This window comes from Pristiophorus japonicus, chromosome 24 (assembly GCF_044704955.1).
Source record: "Pristiophorus japonicus isolate sPriJap1 chromosome 24, sPriJap1.hap1, whole genome shotgun sequence".
In the NCBI taxonomy this organism is placed as follows: domain Eukaryota; kingdom Metazoa; phylum Chordata; class Chondrichthyes; family Pristiophoridae; genus Pristiophorus; species Pristiophorus japonicus.
Window position 1 is genome coordinate 27,098,341 of NC_092000.1, and position 27,630 is coordinate 27,125,970.

Sequence of the window (27,630 nt, forward strand, 5' to 3'; positions counted from 1 at the left end):
CCTCTCTCTCTCCCTCCCCCTCCCCTCTCTCTCTCCTCCCTCTTTCCCCCTTTCCCCTCTACACTCCCCCCTCCCCCCTACACGCCCCCTCTCCCCCTCCCTCCACCCCCAGGGCCGGGCAGTGGGCGGGCCGAGCTCCCCAGCCCCCGCCCCCCGGCCTCCCGCTCAGTCCCGGCCCCGCTCCGTTGCCATGGCCGGCCCGCCGCTCCGGCTCCGGCTCCGGCTGCCGCTGCTGTTCCTGGCCGCGCTGGCCTCCCGGGCCGCCGGCTACTTCCCGGAGGAGCGCTGGTCCGAGGAGTCGCCGCTGCTCCGCCCGCGGGTCCTGGTCGCCATCATCGCCCGCAACAGCGCGCACGGCTGGCCGCCCTGCTGGGCCGCGTGGAGGGGCTGCGGTACCCCCGGGAGCGGCTGGGGCTGTGGTAGGTGGGACAGGGGGACAGGGGGTAGGTGGTCCCGGGGATAGGGAGGCTCGGGGGGTGGGCAGAGAGCGTGAGGGGATAGAGAGAGAGAGAGAGAGAGTGTGTGTGTGTGAAGGGATAGAGAGAGAGAGAGAGTGTGTGTGTGTGAAGGGATAGAGAGAGAGAGAGAGAGAGTGTGTGTGTGAAGGGATAGAGAGAGAGTGTGAAGGGATAGATAGATAGAGTGTGTGTGTGAAGGGATAGAGAGAGAGAGAGAGAGAGTGTGTGTGTGTGAAGGGATAGAGAGAGAGAGAGAGAGAGTGTGTGTGTGTGAAGGATAGAGAGAGAGTGTGAAGGGATAGATAGATAGAGAGAGTGTGTGTGTGTGAAGGGATAGAGAGAGAGAGAGAGTGTGTGTGTGAAGGGATAGAGAGAGAGTGTGAAGGGATAGATAGAGAGAGAGAGTGTGTGTGTGAAGGGATAGAGAGAGAGAGAGAGAGTGTGTGTGTGTGTGAAGGGATAGAGAGAGAGTGTGAAGGGATAGATAGATAGAGAGAGTGTGTGTGTGAAGGGATAGAGAGAGAGAGAGAGAGAGTGTGTGTGTGTGAAGGGATAGAGAGAGAGAGAGAGAGTGTGTGTGTGAAGGGATAGAGAGAGAGTGTGAAGGGATAGATAGAGAGAGAGAGTGTGTGTGTGAAGGGATAGAGAGAGAGAGAGAGAGAGTGTGTGTGTGTGAAGGGATAGAGAGAGAGAGAGAGAGAGAGAGTGTGTGTGTGAAGGGATAGAGAGAGAGTGTGAAGGGATAGATAGATAGAGAGAGTGTGAAGGGATAGAGAGAGAGAGAGTGAAGGGATAGAGAGAGAGTGTGACGGGATAGATAGATAGAGAGAGAGAGAGAGAGAGAGTGTGAAGGGATAGAGAGAGAGAGAGAGAGAGAGAGAGAGAGTGTGAAGGGATAGAGAGAGAGAGAGAGAGAGAGAGTGTGAAGGGATAGATAGAGAGTGTGTGTGAAGGGATAGAGAGAGAGTGTGAAGGGATAGATAGATAGAGAGAGAGTGTGAAGGGAGAGAGAGAGAGAGAGTGTGAAGGGAGAGAGAGTGTGTGTGTGTGAAGGGATAGAGAGAGAGAGAGAGTGTGTGTGTGAAGGGATAGAGAGAGAGAGAGAGAGTGTGAAGGGCTAGAGAGAGAGTGTGACGGGATAGAGAGAGAGAGAGTGTGACGGGATAGAGAGAGAGAGAGAGAGTGAAGGGATAGAGAGAGAGAGAGAGAGAGTGAAGGGATAGAGAGAGAGAGAGTGTGAAGGGATAGAGAGAAAGTGTGACGGGATAGATAGATAGAGAGAGTGAAGGGATAGAGAGAGAGAGAGAGTGTGAAGGGATAGAGAGAGAGTGTGACGGGATAGATAGATAGAGAGAGAGAGAGTGAAGGGATAGAGAGAGAGTGAAGGGATAGAGAGAGAGTGAGTGTGTGAAGGGATAGAGAGAGTGACGGGATAGAGAGAGAGTAAGAGTGTGAAGGGATAGAGAGAGAGTGAGAGTGACGGGATAGAGATAGAGTGAGAGTGTGAAGGGATAGAGTGAGAGTGTAAAGGGATAGAGAGCGAGAGAGAGAGTGAGAGTGTGAAGGGATAGAGAGATAGTGTGAAGGGATAGAGAGAGAGTGTGAATAGATAGATAGAGAGAGAGAGTGTGAAGGGATAGAGAGAGAGAGAGAGAGAGAGAGAGAGAGTGTGTGTGAAGGGATAGATAGAGAGAGAGAGAGAGAGAGTGTGAAGGGATAGATAGAGAGAGAGAGAGAGAGAGAGTGAGAGTGACGGGATAGAGAGAGAGTGAGAGTGACGGGATAGAGAGAGAGTGAGAGTGACGGGATAGAGAGAGAGTGAGAGTGACAGGATAGAGAGAGAGTGAGAGTGACGGGATAGAGAGAGAGTGAGAGTGACGGGATAGAGAGAGAGTGAGAGTGTGAAGGGATAGAGAGAGAGTGAGAATGTGAAGGGATAGAGAGAGAGTGAGAGTGTGAAGGGATAGAGAGAGAGTGAGAGTGTGAAGGGATAGAGAGAGAGTGAGTGTGTGAAGAGAGAGTGAGAGTGTGAAGAGAGAGAGAGAGTGAGAGTGTGAAGAGATAGTGAGAGTGTGAAGGGATAGAGAGAGAGGGTGAGAGTGTGAAGTGAGAGTGAGAGTGACGGGATAGAGTGAGAGTGTGACGGGAGAGAGAGAGAGTGAGAGTGTGACTAGATAGATCGAGAGAGAGTGAGTGTGTGTGAAGGGATAGAGAGAGAGTGAGAGTGTGAAGGGATAGAGATAGTGAGAGTGACGGGATAGAGAGAGTGAGAGTGTGAAGGGATAGAGAGAGAGTGAGAGTGTGACGGGATAGAGAGAGAGTGAGAGTGAAGGGATAGAGAGAGAGTGTGAAGGGATAGAGAGAGAGTGTGAAGGGATAGATAGATAGAGAGAGTGTGTGAAGGGATAGATAGAGAGAGAGAGAGAGTGTGAAGGGATAGATAGAGATAGAGAGAGAGAGAGAGAGAGAATGAAGGGATAGAGAGAGAGTGAGTGTGTGAAGGGATAGAGAGAGAGTAAGAGTGTGAAGGGATAGAGAGAGAGTGAGAGTGACGGGATAGAGAGAGAGTGAGAGTGTGAAGGGATAGATAGATAGAGAGAGTGAGAGTGTGAAGGGATAGAGAGAGAGTGAGAGTGTGAAGGGATAGAGAGAGAGTGTGAAGGGATAGATAGAGGGAGAGAGAGAGAGAGAGAGTGTGTGAAGGGATAGAGAGATAGAGAGAGAGTGTGAAGGGATAGATAGAGAGAGAGAGTGTGAAGGGATAGATAGAGAGAGAGAGTGTGAGAGTGACGGGATAGAGAGAGTGTGAGAGTGACGGGATAGAGAGAGAGTGAGAGTGACGGGATAGAGTGAGAGTGACGGGATAGAGTGAGAGTGACGGGATAGAGAGAGAGTGAGAGTGTGAAGGGATAGAGAGAGAGTGAGAGTGTGAAGGGATAGAGAGTGAGTGTGTGAAGGGAGAGAGTGAGAGTGTGAAGAGAGAGAGAGTGAGAGTGTGAAGAGATAGAGAGAGTGAGAGTGTGAAGGGATAGAGAGAGAGGGTGAGAGTGTGAAGGGAGAGTGAGAGTGAGAGTGACGGGATAGAGCGAGAGTGTGACGGGATAGAGAGAGAGTGAGAGTGTGACGGGATAGAGAGAGAGTGTGACTAGATAGATCGAGAGAGATAGATAGAGAGAGAGGTGTGAAGGGATAGAGAGAGTGAAGAGAGAGAGAGAGAGAGAGAGAGTGCGTGAAGGGAGAGAGAGTGCGTGAAGGGATAGAGAGAGAGAGAGAGAGAGTGAATGAAGGGATGGAGAGAGAGAGAGTGAGTGAAGGGATGGAGAGCGAGAGAGATAGAGAGAGTGTGAGTGAAGGGATAGAGCGAGAGAGGGAGAGTGAGTGAAGGGATAGATGGAGAGAGAGAGAGAGAGTGAGTGAAGGGAGAGATAGATAGAGAGAGAGAGAGAGTGAAGGGAGAGAGGGAGAGTGAAGGGATAGAGAGAGAGTGAGAGTGTGAGAATGAGTGGATAGATTGAGAGGGAGGATTGGGAGAGAGGGGATGGGGGAGTGAATTGGGAGATTAAAGGGAATGGGAAGAAAGGGAATGGAGGAGGGGGGAGAGAGAAAGAAACAGGAGGGCGATTGAGGAGAAGGCATGTGATAGGGTGTGGTAGAGGGGGCAAGGAATCAGCGAGGAAGAGTTGGTGGGAGGGGAGAGAGGGCCATAATGGAAGGATGGTTCTGGGGAGAAAAAATGTCGGAGCGGGAGAAAGGGGTCAGAGTAGGGTAATGGGGCAGCAATTTGTTTGGCTGAGGCAAGAGAGGTAGATGGAAATAACACGCTGGAGCAGGGAGTGGAAGGGAAAGAAGAGATGAGGGAGGCCACTGGAATGAGTGGAAGTGAGAGACAGCTCGGCAGTGATTGAACAGCTATCTGTGTATATTGGTGGGGTTTCTGTATTATATCTTTTTATGACTTAAGATCGAGTAAACGAATTGAAGATTGCTTTTGTTTACTTGTATGTTTAAGAGTTAACTGTTAAGATATTGTCCAAATTTTGATGAGAGATGGCTTGTGTTGTACATTGTCCATAATCGGAATTTAATCAGGTTTGCTTGAATGCTGGAACAGTCTGTGTTTGGAGATGTTTTGTTCATTCATTCACGGGATGTGGGCGTCGCTGGCAATGCCGGCATTTATTGCCCATCCTTAATTGCCCCTTGAGAAGGTGGTGGTGAGCCGCCTTCTTGAACCGCTGCAGTCCGTGTGGTGAAGGTGCTCCCACAGTGCTGTTAGGGAGGGAGTTCCAGGATTGTGACCCAGCGACGATGAAGGAACGGCCGATATATTTCCAAGTCAGGATGGTATGTGACTCGGAGGGGAACGTGGAGGTGGTGGTGTTCCCATGCGCCTGCTGCCCTTGTCCTTCTAAGGGGTAGAGGTCGTGGGTTTGGGAGGTGCTGCCGAAGAAGCCTTGGTGAGTTGCTGCAGTGCATCTTGTGGATGGTGCACACTGCAGCCACGGTGCGCCGGTGGTGGAGGGAGTGAATGTTGAAGGTGGTGGATGGGGGGCCAATCAAGCGGCTGCTTTGTCCTGGATGGTGTCGAGCTTCAGTGTCATTGGAGCGGCACTCATCCAGGCAAGTAGAGAGTATTCCATCACAATTAGTATGTCAGGACACGGACTGGGGGAAATAAATGAACAAATTGGGAAGGAATTTCCAGCAAAGTTGGGGGTTATCCTGCCTGTCTGTCGTTACTTCAGCAAAAGGACACAAAAACCGCAGAAAAATGGTGTAGACAGTAGGTGAACAGTTAACGCCAGATGAACAGGAGAATTCCCATGGAAATTCACCCCCCCCCCCCCCCCATCTCTAATCTGACTTTTATGTGTGGGGAGGGGAGGGGAGGGCACTTTGAAAGGCTGAAAGTTGACACCTATAACAATCTTAATTGCCTGGGTCTTGATAAGAATCTGTTTTGACCTTCAGACATCTGACTGCTTGCTCCACGTGAGGCAGTCCAGGGAGGATTCTTGGATCCATGTCCACCTAACTTAGCATCAGAGACTTAGTTAAAAGTTACTCAGTTTCACAATCTCTGTTTCTGTTTCGCGTCAGTTCTCAGAATTGGGTAAGCCAAGCGTTGGACTGCTTACTACTTACTGTATCTTTCTGCTTCTGTATAATTGTCACAGCTGCAAATAAATCTGACTTCGTTTTAGCCTGAGCCTCAGGATATTTTCCCCCAATTCGGGGTGGACAGTTGGGCATCCCCCCCCCCATCCCACGCCCTCCAGGGGAATAAGTCCATTGTTAGTCACATTCATGGTGCGTGAGTTATGATTCGCAGGAGTCGAGGTTGGCTATGGGGAACTGATGTAAGCACACGTTTTGGGAAGAAAGTGTGAATGGTAATGAGCTGTGGCGGCTAAAGTGGGATAAATATCACCCACAGACCGAGTAGGAGGCTTAAAGTTTAAATTTGAGTAAATCGGCAACAGTATCGCTTGTAAACAAAGTGGAGTTGATGAAGTGATGGTTATCCCCATCGTACTATGTGGATCTGAGTGTTGCAACATGAGAAAAGATGATGAGCAAAAGATATTAACAGCGGAGAGCTTTCTCAGAGAGTAGTGAGCCTTTGGAATGTGTTGCTGGCTGGTGCATTGGGTGCTGACTCTCTGCACGTCTTGGAGAGGGAGAGGGACCGGTTCCTGACTGGGGCAGAGCTCGCACCATATAGATGGTCAGTGTCTTCACAGACAACTCTTGGTCTGTGTGATCTCCTGGACAGGTTTCCATCGCCTGAGGGGTTGGGAGAAGAATTTTCCAGAGTAGTTATTCCCCTTATTTCCGCAATCTCTGCAATCTTCTCCAGCCCCCACCTCCCCCGCCCTCCAGAGATGGGGGGATGGCAGGGTTTTCACCCGGGGGATCATCCCACACCCTTCACCCCCCCCCCCCCCCCGTGAGCCTGTGATGGTGCAGCCAGGAGATCATACAGAGAGGTGATTCAGGGGCAGTCCAATGTTACAGATATGCGATCTAGGATGGGTTTGGGCTATCCCAGGGCAGGGGGGGGCAACTTCATTAACACTTTACAGGAGGTATACAGAGGGCTGCTTGGTGCATAGGAGCAGGAGTAGGCCATTCAGCCCCTCGAGCCTGTTCTACCATTGAATTAAATCATGGCTGATCTGGACCACAACAGCCAGAGCACTCTTAGCCTTCTGCTCTTCCTCTACATGCCGGTCTTTGGAAACATAATTCGCAGACGCGGGGTCAGCCTCCATGTGTGTGCTGATGACACCCGACTCTCTACCTCTTTACTGGCTCTTACAACCCTCCCACTGCTGCCTTGCCGTCCGACGGCTTGTCAAACATCCAGTCTTGGATAACCTGCCATTCTGCCCAGCGAAACGTAGGAAGGTAAAAGCCGGTGCTTTGGCTCCTGCTACAACTCCGTGCCTTTTCATGGGTCCAGCCCCTTCCCCGGCCACTGTCTCAGGTGGAACCAGACCGTTCCAAACCTCGCCGCCCTGTTCCAGCCTGTGCTGAGTTTCTGGGGCCTATCCTTTCCATTATAAGGATCATCCATTTCCGCCATCGCCTACCTCTGCCCCTACCTCAGCTTACCGAGACTCTACCTTCCATAAACGTAAGCTCGCTCAAAACTCTGTGGCCCACAACCTATCATGCACTAGAAGTATTGTGCAAGTCAAGCATGAAATTGTTTTTTTTTCTATTTCTCTATTATCTTGCATGTAAATAAATCCAACTAGTAGTTTTAGCCTGAAGTCCATGGATTTATATTTCCCATCTTTCGAAGTATACAGTGGGGCGCTTCTGGTGATTAATACTGTGGTAAAAAGGGTAATCGTTGCCCATGGCAAACTGTCCCTTTCATAACACACTTACGGATGCAAGTTTCACTTCATAAATCGTAAAATTGTCTTGTTTACATTTTTGATTTTGGTTCAAGGCGTTCAATGAAATATTCCACGCACACACATACATACACACTAGTCCGCTGACACCAGACTTCCTATAAAGTAGATTCCACAATAATACAACTCGTATACTAAATTAATTCAAAACATTTACAAGAGATTCTACAAAGTAATACTTAGTATAATATTCACATAATAAGACAATTTGTATAGTAAAGTTCTTCATCTAATAATCTGTGCCTGTAAACTTAACAGAATGGAAGTTTCTAAATCCGAGAGGCATCAAAAGTTGTTCCACCGTGACTCTAGCTGTCAGCTTGCTTATCCCGGGAAGGGGGAGGGACGAGGAGGGTGTACATTCCACAAGGCAACTAAACGCCCTTCTAATTAAGGCCTGAAAGTACAGCCCTAAGGTGGCTCTTGTCCCTTCTGCCAATTCAGTCATTGTACTAAAGGAAAGCAGCAGAACACCCTCCAACGGTACAACGAATGGACAAACAAAGGCCTTCTATCTAACTGAAGTAGTATTGCCTGCTCATCGCCCACCTGCATTCCTTTCATAGATGTGTGTCTGTGTAGGATTGTTTTTGTAATAGTTCTGCCAAATACGTTCTTCCCACAATTGGATGTTGTGCTTCGGGAACTAATTGCGATATAAATCATCTTGAACTGATCGCTAACTCGTTTGGCATTAGTCGGCAGAACAACGTTTATGTAAATCCCCAGCGCTCCTTCGTGTGCAGGGACTAATTGGCTTATTGCTTCATCAAATTAAATTCAGTAAATCTAGTCATTTGTGGGCTGGTACCCAAAAACCATCCATGGAAGCATTCGGATTGTTGTTAAAATGCAATGAGATCACTACAACAACAACTTGCATTTATAAAGCGCCTTTAACATAATGAAACGTTCCAAGGCGCTTCAACAGGAAAAATTTCTTCTCTGCGAGGCTTGTGGATCTGTGGAATTCTCTACCCCCAGAGAGCTGTGGAGGCTGGGCCGTGGAATATATTTAAGGTGGAGATGGACAGATTTTTGAACGATAAGGGAGTCAAGGGTTATGGGGAGCGGGCAGGGAAGAGGAGTTGAGGCCAAGATCGGATCAGCCATAATCTTACTGAATGGCGGAGCAGTCTCAAGGGGCCATATGGCCTACTCCTGCTCCTATTTCTTGTGTAACAGAAGCATTATCAAACAAAATTTGACACAGAGCCACATAAGGAGATATTAGGACAGAGTTTGGCCACAGAGGTAGGGTAATAAGGCGAGTCTTAAAAGAGGAAAGAGAGGCGGAGAGGTTTAGGCAGGGAGTTCCAGAGCTTGGCGCCTTGACAGCAGAAGACACGGCCACCGATGTTTGAGCGATTATAATCAGGGATGCTCAAGAGGGCAGAGTTAGAGGAGTGCAGACATCTCAGCGGGGGTGGGGTTGTGAGGCTGGAGGAGATTACAGAGATAGGGAGGGGTGAGGCCATGGAGGGCTTTGTAAACCTGGATGAGAATTTTGAAATCGAGGCGTTGCTTAACTGGAAGCCAATGTAGGTCAGCGAGCACAGGGGGTGATGGGTGAGCGGGACTTGGTACGCGGCACGCACATCTCCTGCATTCCTATGAAGCTGAAGAGATGGATGGGACGGGAGCAGCGAGGCTGTCTGACACACACACTCGGGTTCTGCAGTTGCCAGGGCCATTGTGTGCTTGTTGGAGGGGTGTTGATGTCATAACCACAAGTGCTATAAGGCCAGCTAGCATTCAAGCGTTTCGCTGGTCTGCATAGCACAGTTCCCACCGCTTATAGCGGGCGCGTTGGCATCACCGCGATATGCCCACTGTACCCAGTGGCTGGTGTAACCAATACATCTTAAGAGTACTTTACAGTTCAAATCCCTCCATGGCCCTCGCCCGTCCCTATCTCTGTAATCTCCTCCAGCCCCACAACCCCCCCCCCCGCGATATCTGCGCTCCTCAAATTCTGCCCCCTTCAGCAACCCTGATTATAATCATTCAACCATTGGCAGCTGTGCCTTCAGCTGGCTTGGCCCCGAGCTCTGGAATTCCCTGCCTGGACCTCTCCGCCTCTCTACCTTTCCTCCTTTTAACACGCTCCTTAAAACCAACCACTTTGACCAAGCTTTTGGACGCCTGCCCGAAATATCTCCTTCTGTGGCTCGGCCTCAAAATTGCGACTGATCACTCTTCTCTACAGCACCTTGGGACGTTTTGCCACGCTAAAGGGCGCTATATAAGTGCAAGTTGCTGTTGGCGGGCGCTCCGGAAGCCGGCGAGAAGGGCGCGCAGCCGTGGCGGGAGTTCCCGAGGCCCCAGAATGCGGGCTGAAGGCGACAGGGCGGCACCGTCCAACTGCCTCACACACCGTTGTGGGCGGCTGCGGGAAGTCATCCGGCTTTGCGCGCTGTTAATGCCGGCGGAGGGGTCAGCGCGGACCTCGAGCGGCTCCCATCAGCCGATGCGATTAACGTGGGATCGGCTCGCCCTCTGCTGCAACCTCTCGCGTCTCTTTCGCTCCGTTTGTCGTGTTGCAAAGTGGGCTGCGGATTGGATACAGCCGCAACAAAATCGGCTTTTTAAAAGTCAGTACGCACTGAGCAACAGCAACTTGTATTTATATAGCGCCTTTAACGCGGTAAAACATTCCAAGGCGCTTCACAGCAACAAAACAGATAAATTTGACACCGAGCCACGTAAGTAGAAATTAGGGCAGGTGACCAAAAGCTTGGTCAAAGAGGTAGGTTTTAAGGAGCGTCTTAAAGGAGGAAAGAGAGGTTTAGGCAGGGAGTTCCAGAGCTTGGGGCCCAGGCAACAGAAGGCACGGCCACCGATGGTTGAGCGATTATGATCAGGGATGCTCAGGAGGGCAGAATTAGAGGAGCGCAGACATCTTGGGGGGGGGGGGGGGGTTGTGGGGCTGGAGGAGTTTACAGAGATAGGGAGGGGCGAGGCCATGGAGGGATTTGTAAACAAGGCTGAAAATTTTGAAATCGGGGCGTTGCTTAACCGGAAGCCAATGTAGGTCAGCGAGCACAGGGGGTGATGGGTGAGCGGGACTTGGTGCAAATTAGGACACGGGCAGCCGAGTTTTGGATGATCTGAAGTTTACGTAGGGTAGAACGTGGGAGGCCAGCCAGGGGTGCACAATGTAGTCCACGCACTCACTGCAATATTAACAGTGCCTTTGTAAATAAGGCCAGTGGTGAGGGTGAATGGTTAGTGTCATTTGCCCGATGTAGGCGGCTGTTGGGTATCGGCGGGGGACCGTGTTCGCGGTGAGCACTGTATTTTAGTTCAGAATCTTAACAGCCAGTACAATGTTCCCTGTAATTTAGATTTTGGTGTTCAGTCCCGTTAACGGGCTGCATGGCTCATTCAGATTTCCGCGTGTGCGGGTTTCTTGCGCTGTAAAGCCGGTGAGCGTCCCGTGCGTGACCTCAATACCGGTGCGTGACCTCAATACCGGTGCGTGGCTAATGGAAACGTTGAGCCTGTATGTATAGAAAATAAAGAGAAACTCTTGCATTTATATAGCACCTTTCGCAAACTCAGGATGTCCCAAAGCACTTTACAGCCAATGAAGTACTTTTGGAGTGTAGTCACTGTTGTAATGTGGGAAACACGTCAGCCAATTTACGCACAGCAAGCTCCCACAAACAGTGACGTGATAGTGACCGGATAATCTGTTTCAGTGATGTTGGCTGAGGGATAAATATTGGCCAGGGCACCGGGGATAATTCCCCTGCTCCTCTTCGAAATAGTTCCATGGGATCTTATAGATTTAACGTCACATCTGAAAGACGGCACCTCCAACAGTGCAGGGCTCCCTCAGTACTGCACTGGAAGCGTCAGCTTGGATTTTGTGCTCGGGTCTCTGGAGTGGGACTGGAACCCATGACCTCCTGATTCGGATTCCAGTGTGCTATCCATCATCGTAGGCAGTCCCTCGGAATCGAGGAAGACTTGCTTCCACTCTAAAAATGAGTCCTTACGTGGTTGAACAGTCCAATACAAGAACCACAGACCCTGTCACAGGTGGGACAGATAGTCGTCGAGGGAAAGGGTGGGTGGGACAGGTTTGCCGCACGCTCCTTCCGCTGCCTGCGCTTGATTTCTGCACGCTCTCGGCGATGAGACTCGAGGTGCTCAGCGCCCTCCCGGATGCTCTTCCTCCACTTAGGGCCGTCTTTGGCCAGGGACTCCCAGGTGTCAGTGGGGATGTTGCACTTTTATCAGGGAGGCTTTGAGGGTGTCCTTGTAACGTTTCCGCTGCCCACCTGGGGCTCGTTTGCCGTGTAGGAGTTCCGAGTAGAGCGCTTGCCTTGGGAGTCTCGTGTCGGGCGTGCGGACAAACTGAGCTGCAACGGACAATAGAGCAGATCCGTCTTGCCATTGCACTCATTGTAAATCTAATTTACTACCAAGCGTCGAGGCGTGCTTGTGGGAGCCGTGACTTGCAGTGAGGAGATGTGTTGAGTGAAAGGCAGATTTTCAAATACTTACTGTGTGTGTGAGTGCAATTGGTTGTTGCTACTGGTGCTACGAGGAATTACTAGAATGGATTCCACATCAGCTGAAGCCCTAGAGTATTGCAGCATGTGTATCGTTTAGTGCAGAGCCCCGGAGAATCAAGCAACTGGAAACATCTCTTACAATCGAGGTTCGTCGTCAGTTTCTAAACGCTGAAAGAGGTTGAAGTTTCAATTACTTTGCTCCTGCCTGCACTTGTTTCTTAATCGGAGCTAGTTCCGTTCCCCCCCCTCAAATTAGCAATGACCTTGATTTAATTCGATACTGAGATACCGTAATAGCTACGCACGTGCTCCGACACGTTCAAAGCGCTCCACGACCCTGATTATAGGGGCCCCAGTTAGGTACAATCCTCCTCGCCGAGATTAGTCCGGGAATGGCGACACCTGATACTGTGTGGTGCAGTCGGATTTATCGGCTGTGCGTGCAGAATCCCATTAACTCATTTGGTGCCAGTGCTCGGGCAGGCAAAGAAACGGCCAAAGGATATAGACATGCCAAGTGCGTGGGCAAGAATCTGGCAGATGGAGTATAATGTGGGAAAAATGTGAGGTTATCCACTTTGGTAGGAAAAATAAAAAAGCAAATGATTTAAATGGGGAGAGATTACAAAATGAGGCAGTACAGAGGGATCTGGGGGTCCTTGTACATGAAAGCATGAAAAGTTAGTATGCAGTTACAGCAAGTTGGGCTTTATTGCAAGCGGGATAGAGTATAAAAGCAGAAAAGTCCTGCTACAACTGTACAGGGCATTGGTGAGACCACACCTGGAGTACTGCGTACAGTAAAGGTCTCCTTATTTAAGGAGGGATATACTTGCATTGCAGGCAGTTCAGAGAAGGTTCACGAGTTGATTCCTGAGATGAAGGGGTTGTCTTATGAAGAAAGGTTGAGCAGGTTGGGCCTATACTCATTAGAGTTTAGAAGAATGAGAGGTGATCTTATTGAAATGTATAAGATTCAGAGGGAGTTTGACAGGGTAGATGCAGAGAGGGTGTTTCCCCTCGTGAGGGAATCTCGAACTAGGGGGCATCGTTTCAGAATAAGGGGTCGCCCATTTAAAACGGAAATGAGGAGGAATTTCTTCTCTGAGGGTGGTGAATCTGTGGAATTCTCTGCCCCAGAGAGCTGCGGAGGCTGGGTCATTGAATATATTTAAGGTTGAGCTGGACAAGAATTTTGTGCAATAAGGGAGTAAATGGTTATGGGGAACGGGCAGGGAAGTGGAGCTGAGTCCATGATCAGATCAGCCGTGGTCTTATTGAATGGCGGAGCAGGCTCGAGGGGCCAGATGGCCTACTCCTGCTCCTATTTCTTATGTTTGGACACTATCGCCGATAAACTGATATTCAACTGTTATAGTTTTTTGATTTCTTGTCACCTGGAAGAACGTCACCAAGTCACATCGGAATCGGTGAGAATGAGGAGGGAGGAGGGGGAAGGGAGGAACAAAAGCTGGTTCAAGGGAGAGCTGTTTAAGAGGCTTTGGAAGGACGGGATCACGGGGAAATGACCAAGGTATTCGGGAGAAGGTTTAAGAGCAGGGCCAAAGTGACAGCAAGGTTGGTTGTTGACAAATGTTCAATACTCTGGAGTTGGGTACCGGCCTGGGCATACGGCTGGAGGGCCGAGACTGGGCAAGGCTGGGGAGCAGCGAGATGGGGCAAAAGCATAAAAGAAATAAAGACTTGGATTTGTGTAGGGCGCTAGGCCGGCTGAGCGACTGAAAATCCCGAGTTAAACAGCCGGCCTCGGAGCGCTGTAAGAGAGGCTTCGCCGGGGGAAAAGGACACCCCAAAAAAACATTCCCAGTACCGTGCACACCCCACCGTCGTATAAATCACAAAGATTAAAAAATAAATGAAACAACCACACTTCCCTCAGTCATTACTTGCGTCGCTCACCACCGCCGCGACACCAGGAGGTCCCACGAGAGGGCGCTACGCTAGAGGGTCGCGACAATCAAAAATCGATGCGCTGTCGAAACCGGGGGCGTTGTACGCCGGCTCGATGCTCCCGGGTGGTGTTGCTCCGCGCCCCGGCAAAACCGGCAACTGCTTTCCCCGCTGCGAGCTGGCCGCCCGCCCGGAAACCATTCCCACCGCCATTACCGCCCCTCCGGAGTGCAAACAGAGGGAAAACCCTATGTGGCCTTTTTGCCTGAGGAGCCCTTGTTTTGTTTTGCAATCTAAGTTTGGCTGTATTGTGGGGTTAGTGCCATCATCACAGGCAGCCCCTCGGAAACGAGGAAGACTTGCTTCCACTCTAAAAGTGAGTTCTCAGGTGGCTGTACAATTCCCAATACGGGAATTACAGTCTCTGTCACAGGTGGGACAGATCGTCATCGAGGGAAGGGGTGGGTGGGACTGGTTTGCCGCGCGCTCCTTCCGCTGCCTGCGCCTGGTTTCTGCACGCTCTCGGCGACGAGACTCGAGGTGCTCAGCACCCCCCCGGATGCACTTCCTCCACTTAGGGTGGTCTTTGGCCGGGGACTCCCAGGTATCAATGGGGATGTTGCACTTTATCAAAGAAAATAGGTGCAGGAGTAGGCCATTCGGCCCTTCAAGCCTGCACCACCATGCAATATGATCATGGCTGATCATGCACTTCAGTACCCCATTCCTGCTTTCTCTCCATACCCCTTGATCCCTTTAGCCGCAAGGGCCACATCTAACTCCCTTTTGAATATATCTAACGAACTGGCCTCAACAACTTTCTGTGGTAGAGAATTCCACAGGTTCATAATTCTCCGAGTGAAGAAGTTTCTCCTCATCTCGGTCCTAAATGGCTTACCCCTTATCCTTAGACTGTGACTCCTGGTTCTGGACTTCCCCAACATCGGGAACATTCTTCCTGCATCTAACCTGTCCAATCCCGTCAGAATTTTATATGTTTCTATGAGATCCAGTGAATATAATCCAGTCTTTCTTCATATGACAGTCTTGTCATCCCGGGAATCAGTCTGGTGAACCTTCGCTGCACTCCCTCAATAGCAAGAATGTCCTTCCTCAGATTAGGAGACCAAAACTGCACACAATATTCAAAGTGTGACTTCACCAAGGCCCTGTACAACTGCAGTAAAACCTCCCTGCTCCTATACTCGCATCCTCTCGCTATGAAGGCCAACATGCAATTTGCCTTCTTCACCGCCAGCTATACACATGCCTGCAAGCCGACTTTCAATGACACCCAGGTCTCGTTGCACCTCCCCTTTTACTAATCTGTCACCATTCAGATAATCTGCCTTCCTGTTTTTACCATCTAAGTGGATAACCTCACATTTATCCACATTATACTGCATCTGCCATGTATTTGCCCACTCACCTAACCTGTCCAAGTCACCCTGCAGCCTCTTAGCGTCCTCCTCACAGCTCACACCGCCACCCAGCTTAGTGTCATCTGCAAACTTGGAGATATTACATTCAATTCCTTCGTCTAAATCATTAATGTATATTGTAAATCAGGGAGGCTTTGAGGGTGTCCTTGTAACGTTTCCTCTGCCCACCTTGGGTTCATTTGCCGTGAAGGAGTTCCGAGTAGAGTGCTTGCTTTGGGAGTCTTGTGTCTGGCATGCAAACAATGTGGCCTGCCCAGCGGAGCTGATCAAGCTGGGGATGTTGGCCTGGTCGAGGACGCTAATGTTGGTGCGTCTGTCCTCCCAGGGGATTTGCAGGATCTTGCGGAGACATCGTTCGTGCTGCTGTGCATGATGGTCAGCTTGTGTCCCTTTCACAGCTGGAGTCTCTGGGTTTGGAATTCCTTTGATTTCCCACCCCCCCTCAACCTATATTTTTTGAGAAATGTTCTCAAATTTGGAAAACCAATATTTTGCTTGGCAGGCAGGACGGGAGGATTGCGTGGTGATAATTAGCTGATCTGAGGCACTCGCTGGATCCCAACCTGCCTCTAAAAAGGGTTCTTTATTTCTCTCTCTCAGCCCTGCCTCTATAAATACTTACCTCATTGTTCGTTGGCAAGCTGGGCGCGGGGAAGGGCAAATGTTCTTCGCTCTCAAACGTGTGGCAACAAATCCTGAATTGGCTTATCTACACCTTTTGCAGACCTCGGTCATCCTTGTAGTCTTTTGTAAGTCCTGACTTGGGTCAGCCGTGGCTCAGTGAGCAGCACACTCGCCTCTGAGGTAGAAGGTTGTGGGTTCAAGTCCCACTCCAGAGAGTTGAACACAAAATCCAGGCTGACACTCCAGTGCAGAGCTGTCGTCTTTCAGATGAAACGTTAAACCGAGGCCCCGTCTGCTCTCTCAGGTGGACGTATAAGATCCCAGAGCACTATTTCGGAGAAGAGCAGGGGAGTTATCCCCGATGGCCTGGCCAATATTTATCCCTCAATCAACATAACAAAAACAAGTTTATCTGGTTATTATCACATCGCTGTGTGTGGGAGCTTGCTGTGCGCAAATTGGCTGCCGCGTTTCCCACATTACAACAGTGACTGCACACAAAAGTACTTCATTGGCTGCAAGGTGCTTTGGGACATCCTGAGGTCAGGAAAGGTGCTATATAAATGCAAATCTTTGAGTTTTTAATTTGGGTTCCTTCAGGAATTATCATGAGAGTTCACCTTTAACACCTTCTTTCAATTAATGTGAGAAGGTTCACTCGGTTGATTCCGGAGATGAAGGGGTTGACTTATGAAGGTAAGTTGAGGAGGTTGGGCCTACACTCATTGGAGTTCAGAAGAATGAGAGGTGATCTTATTGAAACATATAAGATAATGAGGGGGCTTGCCAAGTTGGATGCGTAGAGGATATTTCCACTGATCGGGGAAACTAAAACTAGGGGACATAGTCACAGAATAAGGGGCCGCCCTTTTAAAACTGAGATGAGGAGAAATTTCTTCTCTCAGAAGGTTGTAAATCTGTGGAATTCTCTGCCCCAGAGAGCTGTGGTGGCTGGGTCATTGAATATATTTAAGGTGGAGATAGACATATTTTTGAGCAATAAGGGGGTAAAGGGTTATGGGGAGCGGGCAGGGAAATGGAGCCGAGTCCATGATCAGATCAGCCATGGTCTTATTCAATGGCGGAGCAGGCTCGAGGGGCCTATTCCTGCTCCTATTTCTTATGTTCTTATGAAGTGGAGAGGGAGGCTGGGAAACTGAAGGGCAAATCACCAATGTTTTACGTTTCAGGCCCCAATAATTCATCATCATCACAGGCGGTCCCTGGAACGAGGATGACTTGCTTCCACATGAGTTCACAGATGTTTCAATGAAGGACCCGATGTTCCAGTCCTGAACTCCAACTGAGGGGGTGGAAGATGCCTGTGCGTGGATTTTTTTTAATGTGTGGTGACCGTTGCACACCAGCCGCCACACGGGCTCGACAGAGCTAGGCCTTTGTCCAGTGGCAAGGGTTAACCAGGACCACTGGAGACCTGCTCTGCTGCACGGCCCTAGTGCGCACACATATCGCAGTGTGGGCTGGCCCTCGGCTCTTCTGGGCCCCGTACCCTCATTCGCCGCACCTCCGCAATAATTACAGCGAGGGGGTTTAACCACCAGTCACAGTTGGGGAGCTGGGGTCACTTGTGTTCAGTAATGGATCGCCCTTGGTCTCTGAAAGCCATGGGGGTCTTCAGAGGCTGATTGTGAGCAAACAAAGTGTTTGTGGTCATGAATTCAGCATCAAGATGCCAAACCTTCCACAGTGAGGACCAAGGGTTTAACCACAACATCTTCTCCTCAGGCAGTCCCCCGGAGTCGAGGATGACTTGCTTCCATACTACAGTGAGTTCTAAGGTGGCTGATGAGACCAATGCAGGATCTACAGCCTCTGTCACAGGAGGGGCACTTGGTGGTTGGAGGGACGGGTGGGTGTGGGGGGCCGCAGGGGTTGTCGTACACCCCTCCCGATGAAGAGACTCGAGGTGCTCGATGCCTTCCCGGATGTTCCTCCTCCACTTTGTGCAGTCTTGGGCCAGGAATCCCCAAGAATCGGTGGGGATGTTACATTTTTTCAGGGAGGATTTGAGGGTGACCTCGAAGCGTTTTCTCTGCCCTCCTGGGGCCCGCTCGCTGTGACTGAGCTCGGAGTAGAGTGCTTGTTTCGAGAGTCTTGTATCAGGCATGCGGACAATGTGGCCCGCCCATCGGAGCTGTTTGAGCGTGGTCAATGCCTCGAAGCTGGGGATGGTGGCCCCCATATAACGACTTTAATGTAGTAAAATGAGCCAAGGTGCTTCACAGGAACGTTATCTGACAATAAAATTGACAGTAAGCCAAAGAAGGAGACATAGGACAGGTGAGCTAATCTTAAGCTTGATCCGAGAGGTAGATTTTAAGCAGCGTCTTAAAGGAGGAGAGAGAGTTCGAGAGGTTTAGGGAAGGAATTCCAGAGCTTAGGGCCCAGGCAGCTGAAGGCAATGGTGGGGCGAAGTAAGTCAGGGACGTGCAAGGGGCCAACACTGGAGAGGCACAGAGATCTTAGGTGGTTGTGGGACTGGAGAATGTTAGAGATAGGGAGGGGGCGAGACCATGGAAGGATTTTAAAACCATTCAAAAGTAGTCTTAAAGAAAAGAAAGACCTGTATTTATATAGCCACAACCACCGGATGCCTCAAAGCGTTTTACAGTCAGTGAAGTACTTTTGGATTATAGTCACTGTTGTAATGTGGGAAACGCGGCAGCCAATTTGCTGCACAGCAAGCTCCCACCAACAGCAACGTGATAGTGACAAGATAATCTGTTTTTGTTAAGTTGATTGAGGGATAAATACTAGCCCAGGACACCGGGGATAACTCCCCTGCTCTTCTTCGAAATAGTGCCGTGGGATCTTTTACGTCCACCTGAGAGAGCAGACGGGGCCTCGGTTTAACGTCTCATCCGAAAGACGCCACCTCCGACAGAGCAGCACTCCCTCAGCACTGCACTGGGAGTGTCAGTTAGATTTATGTGTTCAAGTGCCTGGAGTGGGACTTGAACCCACAACCTTCAGACTCCGAGGCGAGGGTGCTGCCCACTGAGCCACAGTTCAGTGTTGGCTCCCATTCCATGTATCTGAGGCTCTCTTGTTCAAGCCTTTGACAGGAAGGTAGTATGGAGCTTGGGCTGACTGCCTTTCACACAGCCTGGGCCATCTGGTGCACGCGAACTTGCTGTTTGCTTTCTTCCCGAGTTTGGCTCGTTTGAAGTGTCTGTTGACTGGAATCTCCTCGGGGAATCCGAGCAGCTGGAGAAAGCTTACCTTTTAATGTGGCGGCTGATCGCTCCTGCGGGATATCCAATTCTGCCTCGCAGCCTGCAGGCTAGGATTTGAAGTACAGTTGCACGCACAGGAAACAGCTGTGCACAGCAAGCTCCCACAAATACCAGGTGAATGAATGACCTGTTCATCTTTTTTTGGGGGGGGGGCTGTTGATTGAGGGATAAATATTGACCAGGACACCAGAAAGAACTCCCCTGCTCTTCTTCGAAATAGTGCCGCGGGATCTTTTACGTCCACCTGAGAGGGCAGACGGGGCCTCGGTTTAACGTCTCATCTCAAAGACGGTACTTCCGACAGTGTAGCGCTCCCTCAGCACTGCACTGGGAGTGTCAGCCTAGTGCTCAAGTCCCTGGAGTGGGACTTGAACCCACAACCTTCTGACTCGGAGGTGAGAGTGCCGCCCACTGAGCCATGCCTGGGACAGGCTCGAGGGGCCAAATGGCCTACTCCTCCTTTTTCTTATACCTATCCCTATGTGGATAGCTATACATACGGCTTTAAATTCACACAGTGCTATCAGCCCACCCATACCCCCTCCCCAGCTCTCTAATCAGCTCCTCTCGTACATCATCAAGAGGGTCAGAGAGAGGTAAGTGCAACGATGAGTGACACAGCCGCTGCCTCCTTGCACTGTTCGCCAAACCCTAAGCCCATTTGAAGGTGACTCATAGACAACAACAGAACATAAGAAATAGGAGTGTCAATGACATCACCCCTCGTTCTTCTAAACTCCCCCATTCAATAAGATCATGGCTGATCTTCAGCCCCCAACTCCACCTTCCTGCACTGTCCCCAGATCACTTGATTCCCTTAATATCCAAAAATCTAGCGTTCTCTATCTTGAATATACTCAAAGACTGAGCCTCCACAGCCCTCTGGGGCAGAGAATTCCAAAGATTCACCACCCCTGAGTGAAGAAGTTTCTCCTCATCTCAGTCCTAAATGACCGACCCCTTATTCTGAGACTGTGACCTCTGGTTCTAGACTCCCCAGCCAGAGGGAACCATCCTCCCTGCGTCTACCCTGTCAAGCCCTGTAAAAATGTTGTATGTTTCAATGAGATCACCTCATTCTTCTAAACTCTAGAGATTATAGGCCCAGTCTACTCAATCTCTCCTCATAGGACAATCCCCCCATCCCAGGAATCAGTCTGGTGAACCTTCGTTGCACTTCCTCTATGGCAAGTATATCCTTCCTTCGGTAAGGAAACCAAAACTGTCCACAATACTCCAGGTGTGGTCTCACCAGGGCCCTATATAATTGTAGTAAGACATCTTTGCTCTTGTACTCAAATCCTCTTGAAATAAAGGCCAACATACCATTTGCTTTCTTAATTGCTTGCTGTACCTGCATGTTAACTTTCAGTGATTGGTGTACAAGGACACCCAGGTCCCTCTGAACACCAACATTTCCCAATCCTTCAGCATTTAAAAAATACTCTCTTTTTTTTTCTATTTTTCCTACCAAAGTGGATAACTTCACATTTCTCCACATTATATTCCATTTGCTATGTTCTTGCCCACTCACTTAGCCTGAATATATCTTCTAGAATTCTTTTTGCATCCTCCTCACAACTTACATTCCCACCTATCATCAGCAAACTTGGATACATTACATTTGTTCCCCTCGTTGTTGATATAGATTGTGAATAGCTGGGGCCCAAGCATCGACCCCAATAGTTACAGCCTGCCAACCCGAAAATGACCCGTTTATTCCTACTCTCTGTTTTCTGTCCGTTAACCAATCCACAATCCATGCTAGTATACTACCCCAATCCCATGAGCCCTAATTTTGTTTAATAACCTCCTGTGCGGTGCCTTATCGAATGCCTTCCGAAAATCCAAATACACCACATCCGCGGAATTGAAACGGCTTTCTGTAACGCTGCTGGGCTGCTAAAATCCTGCATATTTGCACGCTCGGCAAAGGAATCTGCCTTTACTATCGGGGGAGCAGGTTTGTGTACAAGCCTGCATTAAAGATGCCTTTGTCTGTGTCCTGGTGTGATGTGGGCCAGGAATGGTCAAGTACAGTGGTAGCACTGTACCATGATTTCAAGCATGACACACCCATTCACAGCTCCCCCCATTACTGGGGCTGGGCCACTTGATATGTGCAAGCTAATTGCATTTTTTTTTAAGCAGTGCAGGCAATCCTGGAGACAGGGTGTTCTGAGAACTGTTAAAATATTCCAATCGTTGAAATTTATCCAATCATCTCCCTCCCCTAGAAAATTGGCTTCTTTGTGATTGGTCTCAATATTAAAAATTCTCCTCTTTTTGTACAAATCCCTCCATGGCCTTGCCCCTCCCTGTCTCTGGAACCCCCTACAGCCCTACGACCCTCCAAGATCTCTGTATTCCTCCAACTCGGGACTCTTGCCCATCCTCCACTTCTTTCTGCCCACCATTGGTGCCCGTCCCCTCAGCCACCTAGACGCTGGGTTGTGGAATTCCCTCCCTAATTCTCCTCTCCGCCTCTCTCTAAACATATAAGATACTGAGGAGCCTCGGCAAGATAGATGCAGAGAGGATGTTTCCACTTGTGGGGAAGTCTAGAACTAAGGGGGCATAGTTTAAGAATAAGGGGTCGCCCATTTAAAACAGAGATGAATGAGGAGGAATTTCTTCTCTAAGGGACATGAATATTTGGAATTCTCTACCCCAGAGAGCTGTGGAGATAGTCAGATTTTTGAATGATAAGAGAGTCAAGGGTTATGGGGAGCAGGCGGGGAAGTGGAGTTGAGGCCAAAACTGGATCAGCCATGATCATATTGAATGGCGGAGCAGGCTCGAGGGGCCAAATGGCCGACTCCTGCTCCTATTTCTTATGTTCTCTTGACACTGCTTAAAACTTACCTCTTTGACTAAGCTTTTGGTCACCAGTCCTAATGTCTCCTTATGTGGCTCGGTGGCAATTTCTTTGTCTAATTATGCTCCTTGGGACGCTTTATTATATTAAAGGTGCTATAGAAATGCACGTTATTGGTGCTGTCAGTGAATGTATATCTCCCATCGGATGCGAGAGTGCATCTGGATGGCAGATCCTTTTCATCCCCTGTGAACCGCTCCCCGTACTGACTGACAGTTAGTGCTGATCAGAGAGAGCCAGCATGGATTTGTAAAGGGCCTGACAAACCTGACTGAATGTTTTGAAGAGGTGACTGAAGTACTGGACAGGGGAACGTTTATGGATGTTATTTATATGGACTTCCAGAAGGCATTCAATAAAGTCCCTCATAAGAGACTGTTGACTAATGTTGAAGCTCATGGAATTAAAGACAAATTATTGAGCTGGTTTAGAAATTGGCTGAGCGGTAGGAGACAGAGAGTAGGGATAATGGGTGGGTACTCCAATTGGCAGGATGTGACTAGTGGCATCCCACAGGGATGTGTTGGGGCCTCAACTATTCACTAAATTTATTAACAACTTAGATGACGGGATAGAGAGCCACATATCCTAGTTTATCGGTGACACAAAGATAGGCTGCATTGTAAGCAGTATAGATGGAAGCACAAAATTACAAAGAGATATTAATAGATTAAACGAATGAGCAAAACTGTGACAAATGGATTTCAGTGTAGGCAAATGTGAGGTCATCCACTTTGGACCTAAAAAGGATAGCACAGGGTACTTTCTAATTGGTGAAAAGCTAGAAACAGTGGTCCATAGAGACTTGTGGGTCCGGGTACATCGATCATTAAAATGGGACAAAAAATAATCAAAAAGACTGATGGAATGCTGGCCTTTATATCTAGAGGACTAGAATACAAGAGGGTAGAAGTTATGCTGCAGCTGTACAAAGCCCAGGTTAGACCACACCTGGAGCACTGAGAGCAGTTCTGGGCTCCGCAGGATATATTGGCCTTGGAGGGAGTGCAGAGTAGGTTTACCGGAATGATATCCGGACTCCAAGGGTTAAATTACGAGGAGAGATTACACAAACTAGGGTTGTATTCCCTGAAATTTAGAAGGTTAAGAGGTGATTTGATCGAAGTTTTAAAGATATTAAGGGGAACTGACAGGATAGGTAGAGAGAAACTACTTGCGCTGGCTGGGAATTCTAGGACTAGGGACCATAATCTATGAATTCGAGCCAGGCCTTTCAGGAGTGAAGTTAGGAAACACTACACACAAAGGGTGGTCAAAGTTTGGAACTCTCGTCGGCAAACAGCAATTGATCCTCGATCAATTGTTCATTTTAAATCTGAGCTTGATAGATTTTTGTTCACCAAAGGTAGTTAGGTACATGGGACAAAGGCGGGTATATGGAGTTAGGTCACTGATCAGCGATGATCTCATTGAACAGGCTCGAGGGGCTGAATGGCCTCCTACTGTTCCGTTGCTAATGCCAACAGGACCTTACTTCAGGCACCATTCCCTGTGTTCATTTACACCACGAGCTTCCTTCAATGCTGAAGTTTAGAGTAAATCCAGAGCCCAGCCTGATTCCTGACCCCTGCTTTGCACCAACACTTGTTGTAGTTGTAGTGTAAATGCACCTCTTCATTCGCACTATTTCGAGGAACGCAAGTCATGTGCCGCCGAGCTTTCCATTTGCCGTCACAGCACTAAATACTGTTCCTTTGTTTAATTACCGGTTCATTAGCCCCCGACAGTTTAACTGTCAGTGGAAGTGGAGGTGGCGATTAAATCATAAGTAAATAATTATAGCCATTATTGGCACGGTGACTAACTTCCATAATACTATGCAGCCCACAAAATGTTCGCTATGTACTTATAGTGTAGTTGGCAAGGCTCAAGGGCAAAATCAGCAAGCACTTCCTGCTCAGCCTCACCCCCCCACCCCCCCCCCCACCCCCACCATGTGCTGCAACACCCCTGCACTGTTCTGCTCTCTTTTTTTCCCCTCCCTCCAATGTGTCTCCGCCCCTCAATGTGTCTCCCCCCTCAATGTGTCCCTCCCCCCCAATGTGGTCCCCCCCCCCCAATGTGTCTCCCCCCCAATGTGTCTCCCCCCCATGTGGTGCCCCCCTCCCAATGTGTCTCCCCCCCCAATGTGTCTCCCCCCCCAATGTGTCTCCCCCCCAATGTGTCTCCCCCCCAATGTGTCTCCCCCCCAATGTGTCTCCCCCCCAATGTGTCTCCCCCCTCAATGTGTCCCCCCCCAATGTGTCCCCCCCCCCAATGTGCCCCCCCCCCCAATGTGCCCCCCCCCAATGTGTCTCCCCCCCCCAATGTGTCTCCCCCCCCCAATGTGTCTCCCCCCCGCCAATGTGTCTCCCCGCCCCCAATGTGTCTCCCCCCCAATGTGTCTCCCCCCCCCATGTGTCTCCCCCCCCCCCCCAATGTGTCTCCCCCCCCAATGTGTCTCCCCCCCCCCCCAATGTGTCTCCCCCACCCAATGTGTCTCTCTTCCCCCCCCCCCCCCAATGCGTCTCTTCCCCCACCCCCCCCCCCCAATGCGTCTCTTCCCCCCCCCCCCCCAATGCGTCTCTTCCCCCCCCCCCCCAATGCGTCTCTTCCCCCCCCCCCCCCCCCCCCAAATGCGTCTCTCCCCCGCCCCCCCCCCCGGAGATGTCTGAGCTCCTCAAATTCTGCTCTCCTGACCATCCCTGATTATAATCGCTCAACCACCGGTGGCCGTACCTTCAGCTGCCTGGGCCCCAAGCTCTGGAACTCCCTCCCTTAACCTCTCGACCTCTCTTTCCTCCTTCAAGACGCTCCTTAAAACCTACATCCCTCCTGCCCTAATTTCTCCTTATGTGGCTCGGTGTCAAATTCTTTGTCTCCTAATACTCCTGTGAAGCACCTCGGGACGTTTCAGATGTTAAAGGCGTTATATAAATACAAGTTGTTTTGGGAAACCTTTTTGGCAAAGTTCCCTATGAAAGACTTCTCATTGAACAAAAAAGTGGCATTAATCCAGGGCTGTGTAAGAATTTTAAAAAATAGTGAATAAAAGTGACTTGAGTGTCAGATTGGGGGGTGGATGGGGGCATGGAGAGGGAAGTAATGAGCTGAATCACACGGGGGGCAGGAGTAGGGCACCTTATTTCTAATCTACGTAAATGTTGATAAAAGAAAGAAAGACTTGCATTTATATAGCGCCTTTCACAACCACCGGACGTCTCAAAGTGCTTTACAGCTAATGAAATACTTTTGGAACGTCGTCACTGTTGTAATGTGGGAAACGCGGCAGCCAATTTGCACACAGCAAGCTCCCACAAACCGCAATGTGATAATGACCAGATAAACTGTTTTAGTTATGTTGATTGAGGGATATTGGCCAGAACACCGGGGAGAACTCCCCTGCTCTTCTTCGAAATAGTGCCGTGGGATCTTTTACGTCCACCTGAGAGGGCAGACGGGGCCTCGGTTTAACGACTCATCCTAAAGGCGGCACCTCCGACAGAGCGGCGCTCCCTCAGCACTGCACTGGGAGCGTCGGCCTGGATTTCTTGTGCTTAAGTTCCTGGAGTGGGACTTGAACCCACAACCTGCTGACTCAGAGGCGAGAGTGAGCCACAGCTGACAATGGAGGCAGCTAAGGATTTATGAAAGGATTGCGATCAGTCACACAGCAAATAGCGTTTAGCGTAACCGATCTTGAGCATCAGTCAAACAGATGTGGGTCCTGGGCACGCAATAAATAGAACTGAACTGGAACATTAGAAAGGAAGTAACTGTAGACACCTCACTTATAATGTGGTGAAGGAAAAACTAATGGAAAGAAATATTCTTTAGTCCAAGTCCAGAAAGTTATACTCAGACTTCACACTGCCCTGGACAGACCACACTTAGAACACTCTTCTAATTCATGGGCCCTGCACCATTAAAAAGATATACTTACACTTGAGATAGGACTTTGGGCCGGAGTTTCAGGTGGTTTGCGACCAGTTTTTCGCCACGTTTTGACCCTCCGCAGCGAAAACCCGGGCGCGATCCTTGGCTCTTTGTTTGCGACGGTGATGGGACGTACCGCCGGGGAGAGGTGCGCCGGGGGGGGTAACGATGCGGATTGCGCACCGTCCGAGTTTCGGCTCTCTCCCGGACCCGTACACCGCGCCCCGAACGCCGACCGGTAAAACCTAGCGATGCAGTCCTGCCAGCAATGGTAAGTTGGAAAACCTGCAAAAAAAAGTTAAGTTAAAGTTTTTATTTATTTTTTTTTTTTGCAGTGGTTTGTTAGCTCAGGGTCTTGGTAATTTGTTTCAATGTTTTTTTTTGAAATCTTAAAAAAATTTCCCCCTCCCAAGGCCTCTCGCAGCGCTCCTGGCCCTGCACTAAAGTTGGCGAGGATCACATTATTGCGCGGTGAATACTTGTGCAAAGCCTCCCTTTGCGATCCCAAAGGCCGAACGTTTGGCCTTAAATTGGCAACGCAGTGAAAACGATAATTTTCAAGTATCGCTTGCGTTTTTGCCTAAAACCCGAAAATCCAGCTCTTTCATCACATGCAGTCCCTCGGAATCGAGGAAGACTTGCTTTCACTCTTAACATGAGTTCCTAGGTGGCTATACCGTCCAATATGAGAACCACAGTTTCTGTCACAGGTGGGACAGATAGTCCTCGAGGGAAGGGGTGGGTGGGACTGGTTTGCCGCATGCTCTTTCCGCTGCCTGCGCTCGCTTTCTGCATGCTCTCGGCGATGAGACTCAAGGTGCTCGGCGCCTTCCCGGATGTTCTTCCTCCACTTAGGGCGGTCTTTGGCCAGGGACTCCCAGGTGTCGGTGGGGATATCGCACTTTATCAGGGAGGCTTTGAGGGTTTCCTTGAAACGTTTCCTCTGCCCACCTTTGGCTCGTTTGCCGTGTAGGAGTTCCGACTAGAACTTTGGGAGTCTCGTGTCTGGCATGCGAACTATGTGGCCTACCCAGTGGAGCTGATCAAGTGTGGTCAGTGCTTCAACGCTGGGGATGTTGGCCTGGTCGAGGACACTAATGTTGGTGAGTCTGTCCTCCCAGGGAATTTGTAGGATCTTGCGAAGACATCGTTGGTGGTATTTCTCCAGCGACTTGAGGCGTCTACTGTACGTGGTCCATGTTTCTGAGCCATACAGGAGGGCGGGTATTACTATAGCCCTGTAGACCATGAGCCTGGTGAGAGTTTTGAGGGCCTGATCTTCAAACACTCTTTTCCTCTGGCGGCCGAAGGCTGCACTGGTGCACTGGAGGCGGTGTTGGATCTCGTCGCCAATGCTTGCTCTTGTTGATAGGAGGCTCCCGAGATAAGAGAAGTGGTCCACGTTGTCCAGGGCCGTGCCATGGATCTTGATGACTGGAGGGCAGCGGTGTGCGGCGAGGACAGGCTGGTGGAGGACCTTTGTCTTACTGATGTTTAGCGTAAGGCCCATGCTTTCGTACACCTCAGTAAATACGTCGACTATGTCCTGGAGTGCAGCCTCTGTGTGTGCGCAAACACAGGCATTGTCCGCGTACTGTAGCTCGACGACAGAGGTTGGGGTGGTCTTGGATCTGGCCTGGAGACGGCGAAGGTTGAACAGCTTCCCATT

The 27,630-nt window shown here is 49.9% G+C and overlaps 1 protein-coding gene across 1 annotated transcript in view; it reads left to right on the forward strand.

The window, feature by feature from the left end:
• Positions 1–181: 181 nt before the first annotated feature.
• The window catches only part of colgalt1a (collagen beta(1-O)galactosyltransferase 1a), an 83,941-nt gene continuing 56,492 nt past the window's right edge, over positions 182–27,630 (forward strand). The window contains 2 exon segments of the mRNA XM_070867362.1: positions 182–356; positions 359–419. Of these exon segments, the coding sequence (XP_070723463.1) occupies positions 191–356; positions 359–419 (227 nt within the window). The 5' untranslated portion in view covers positions 182–190.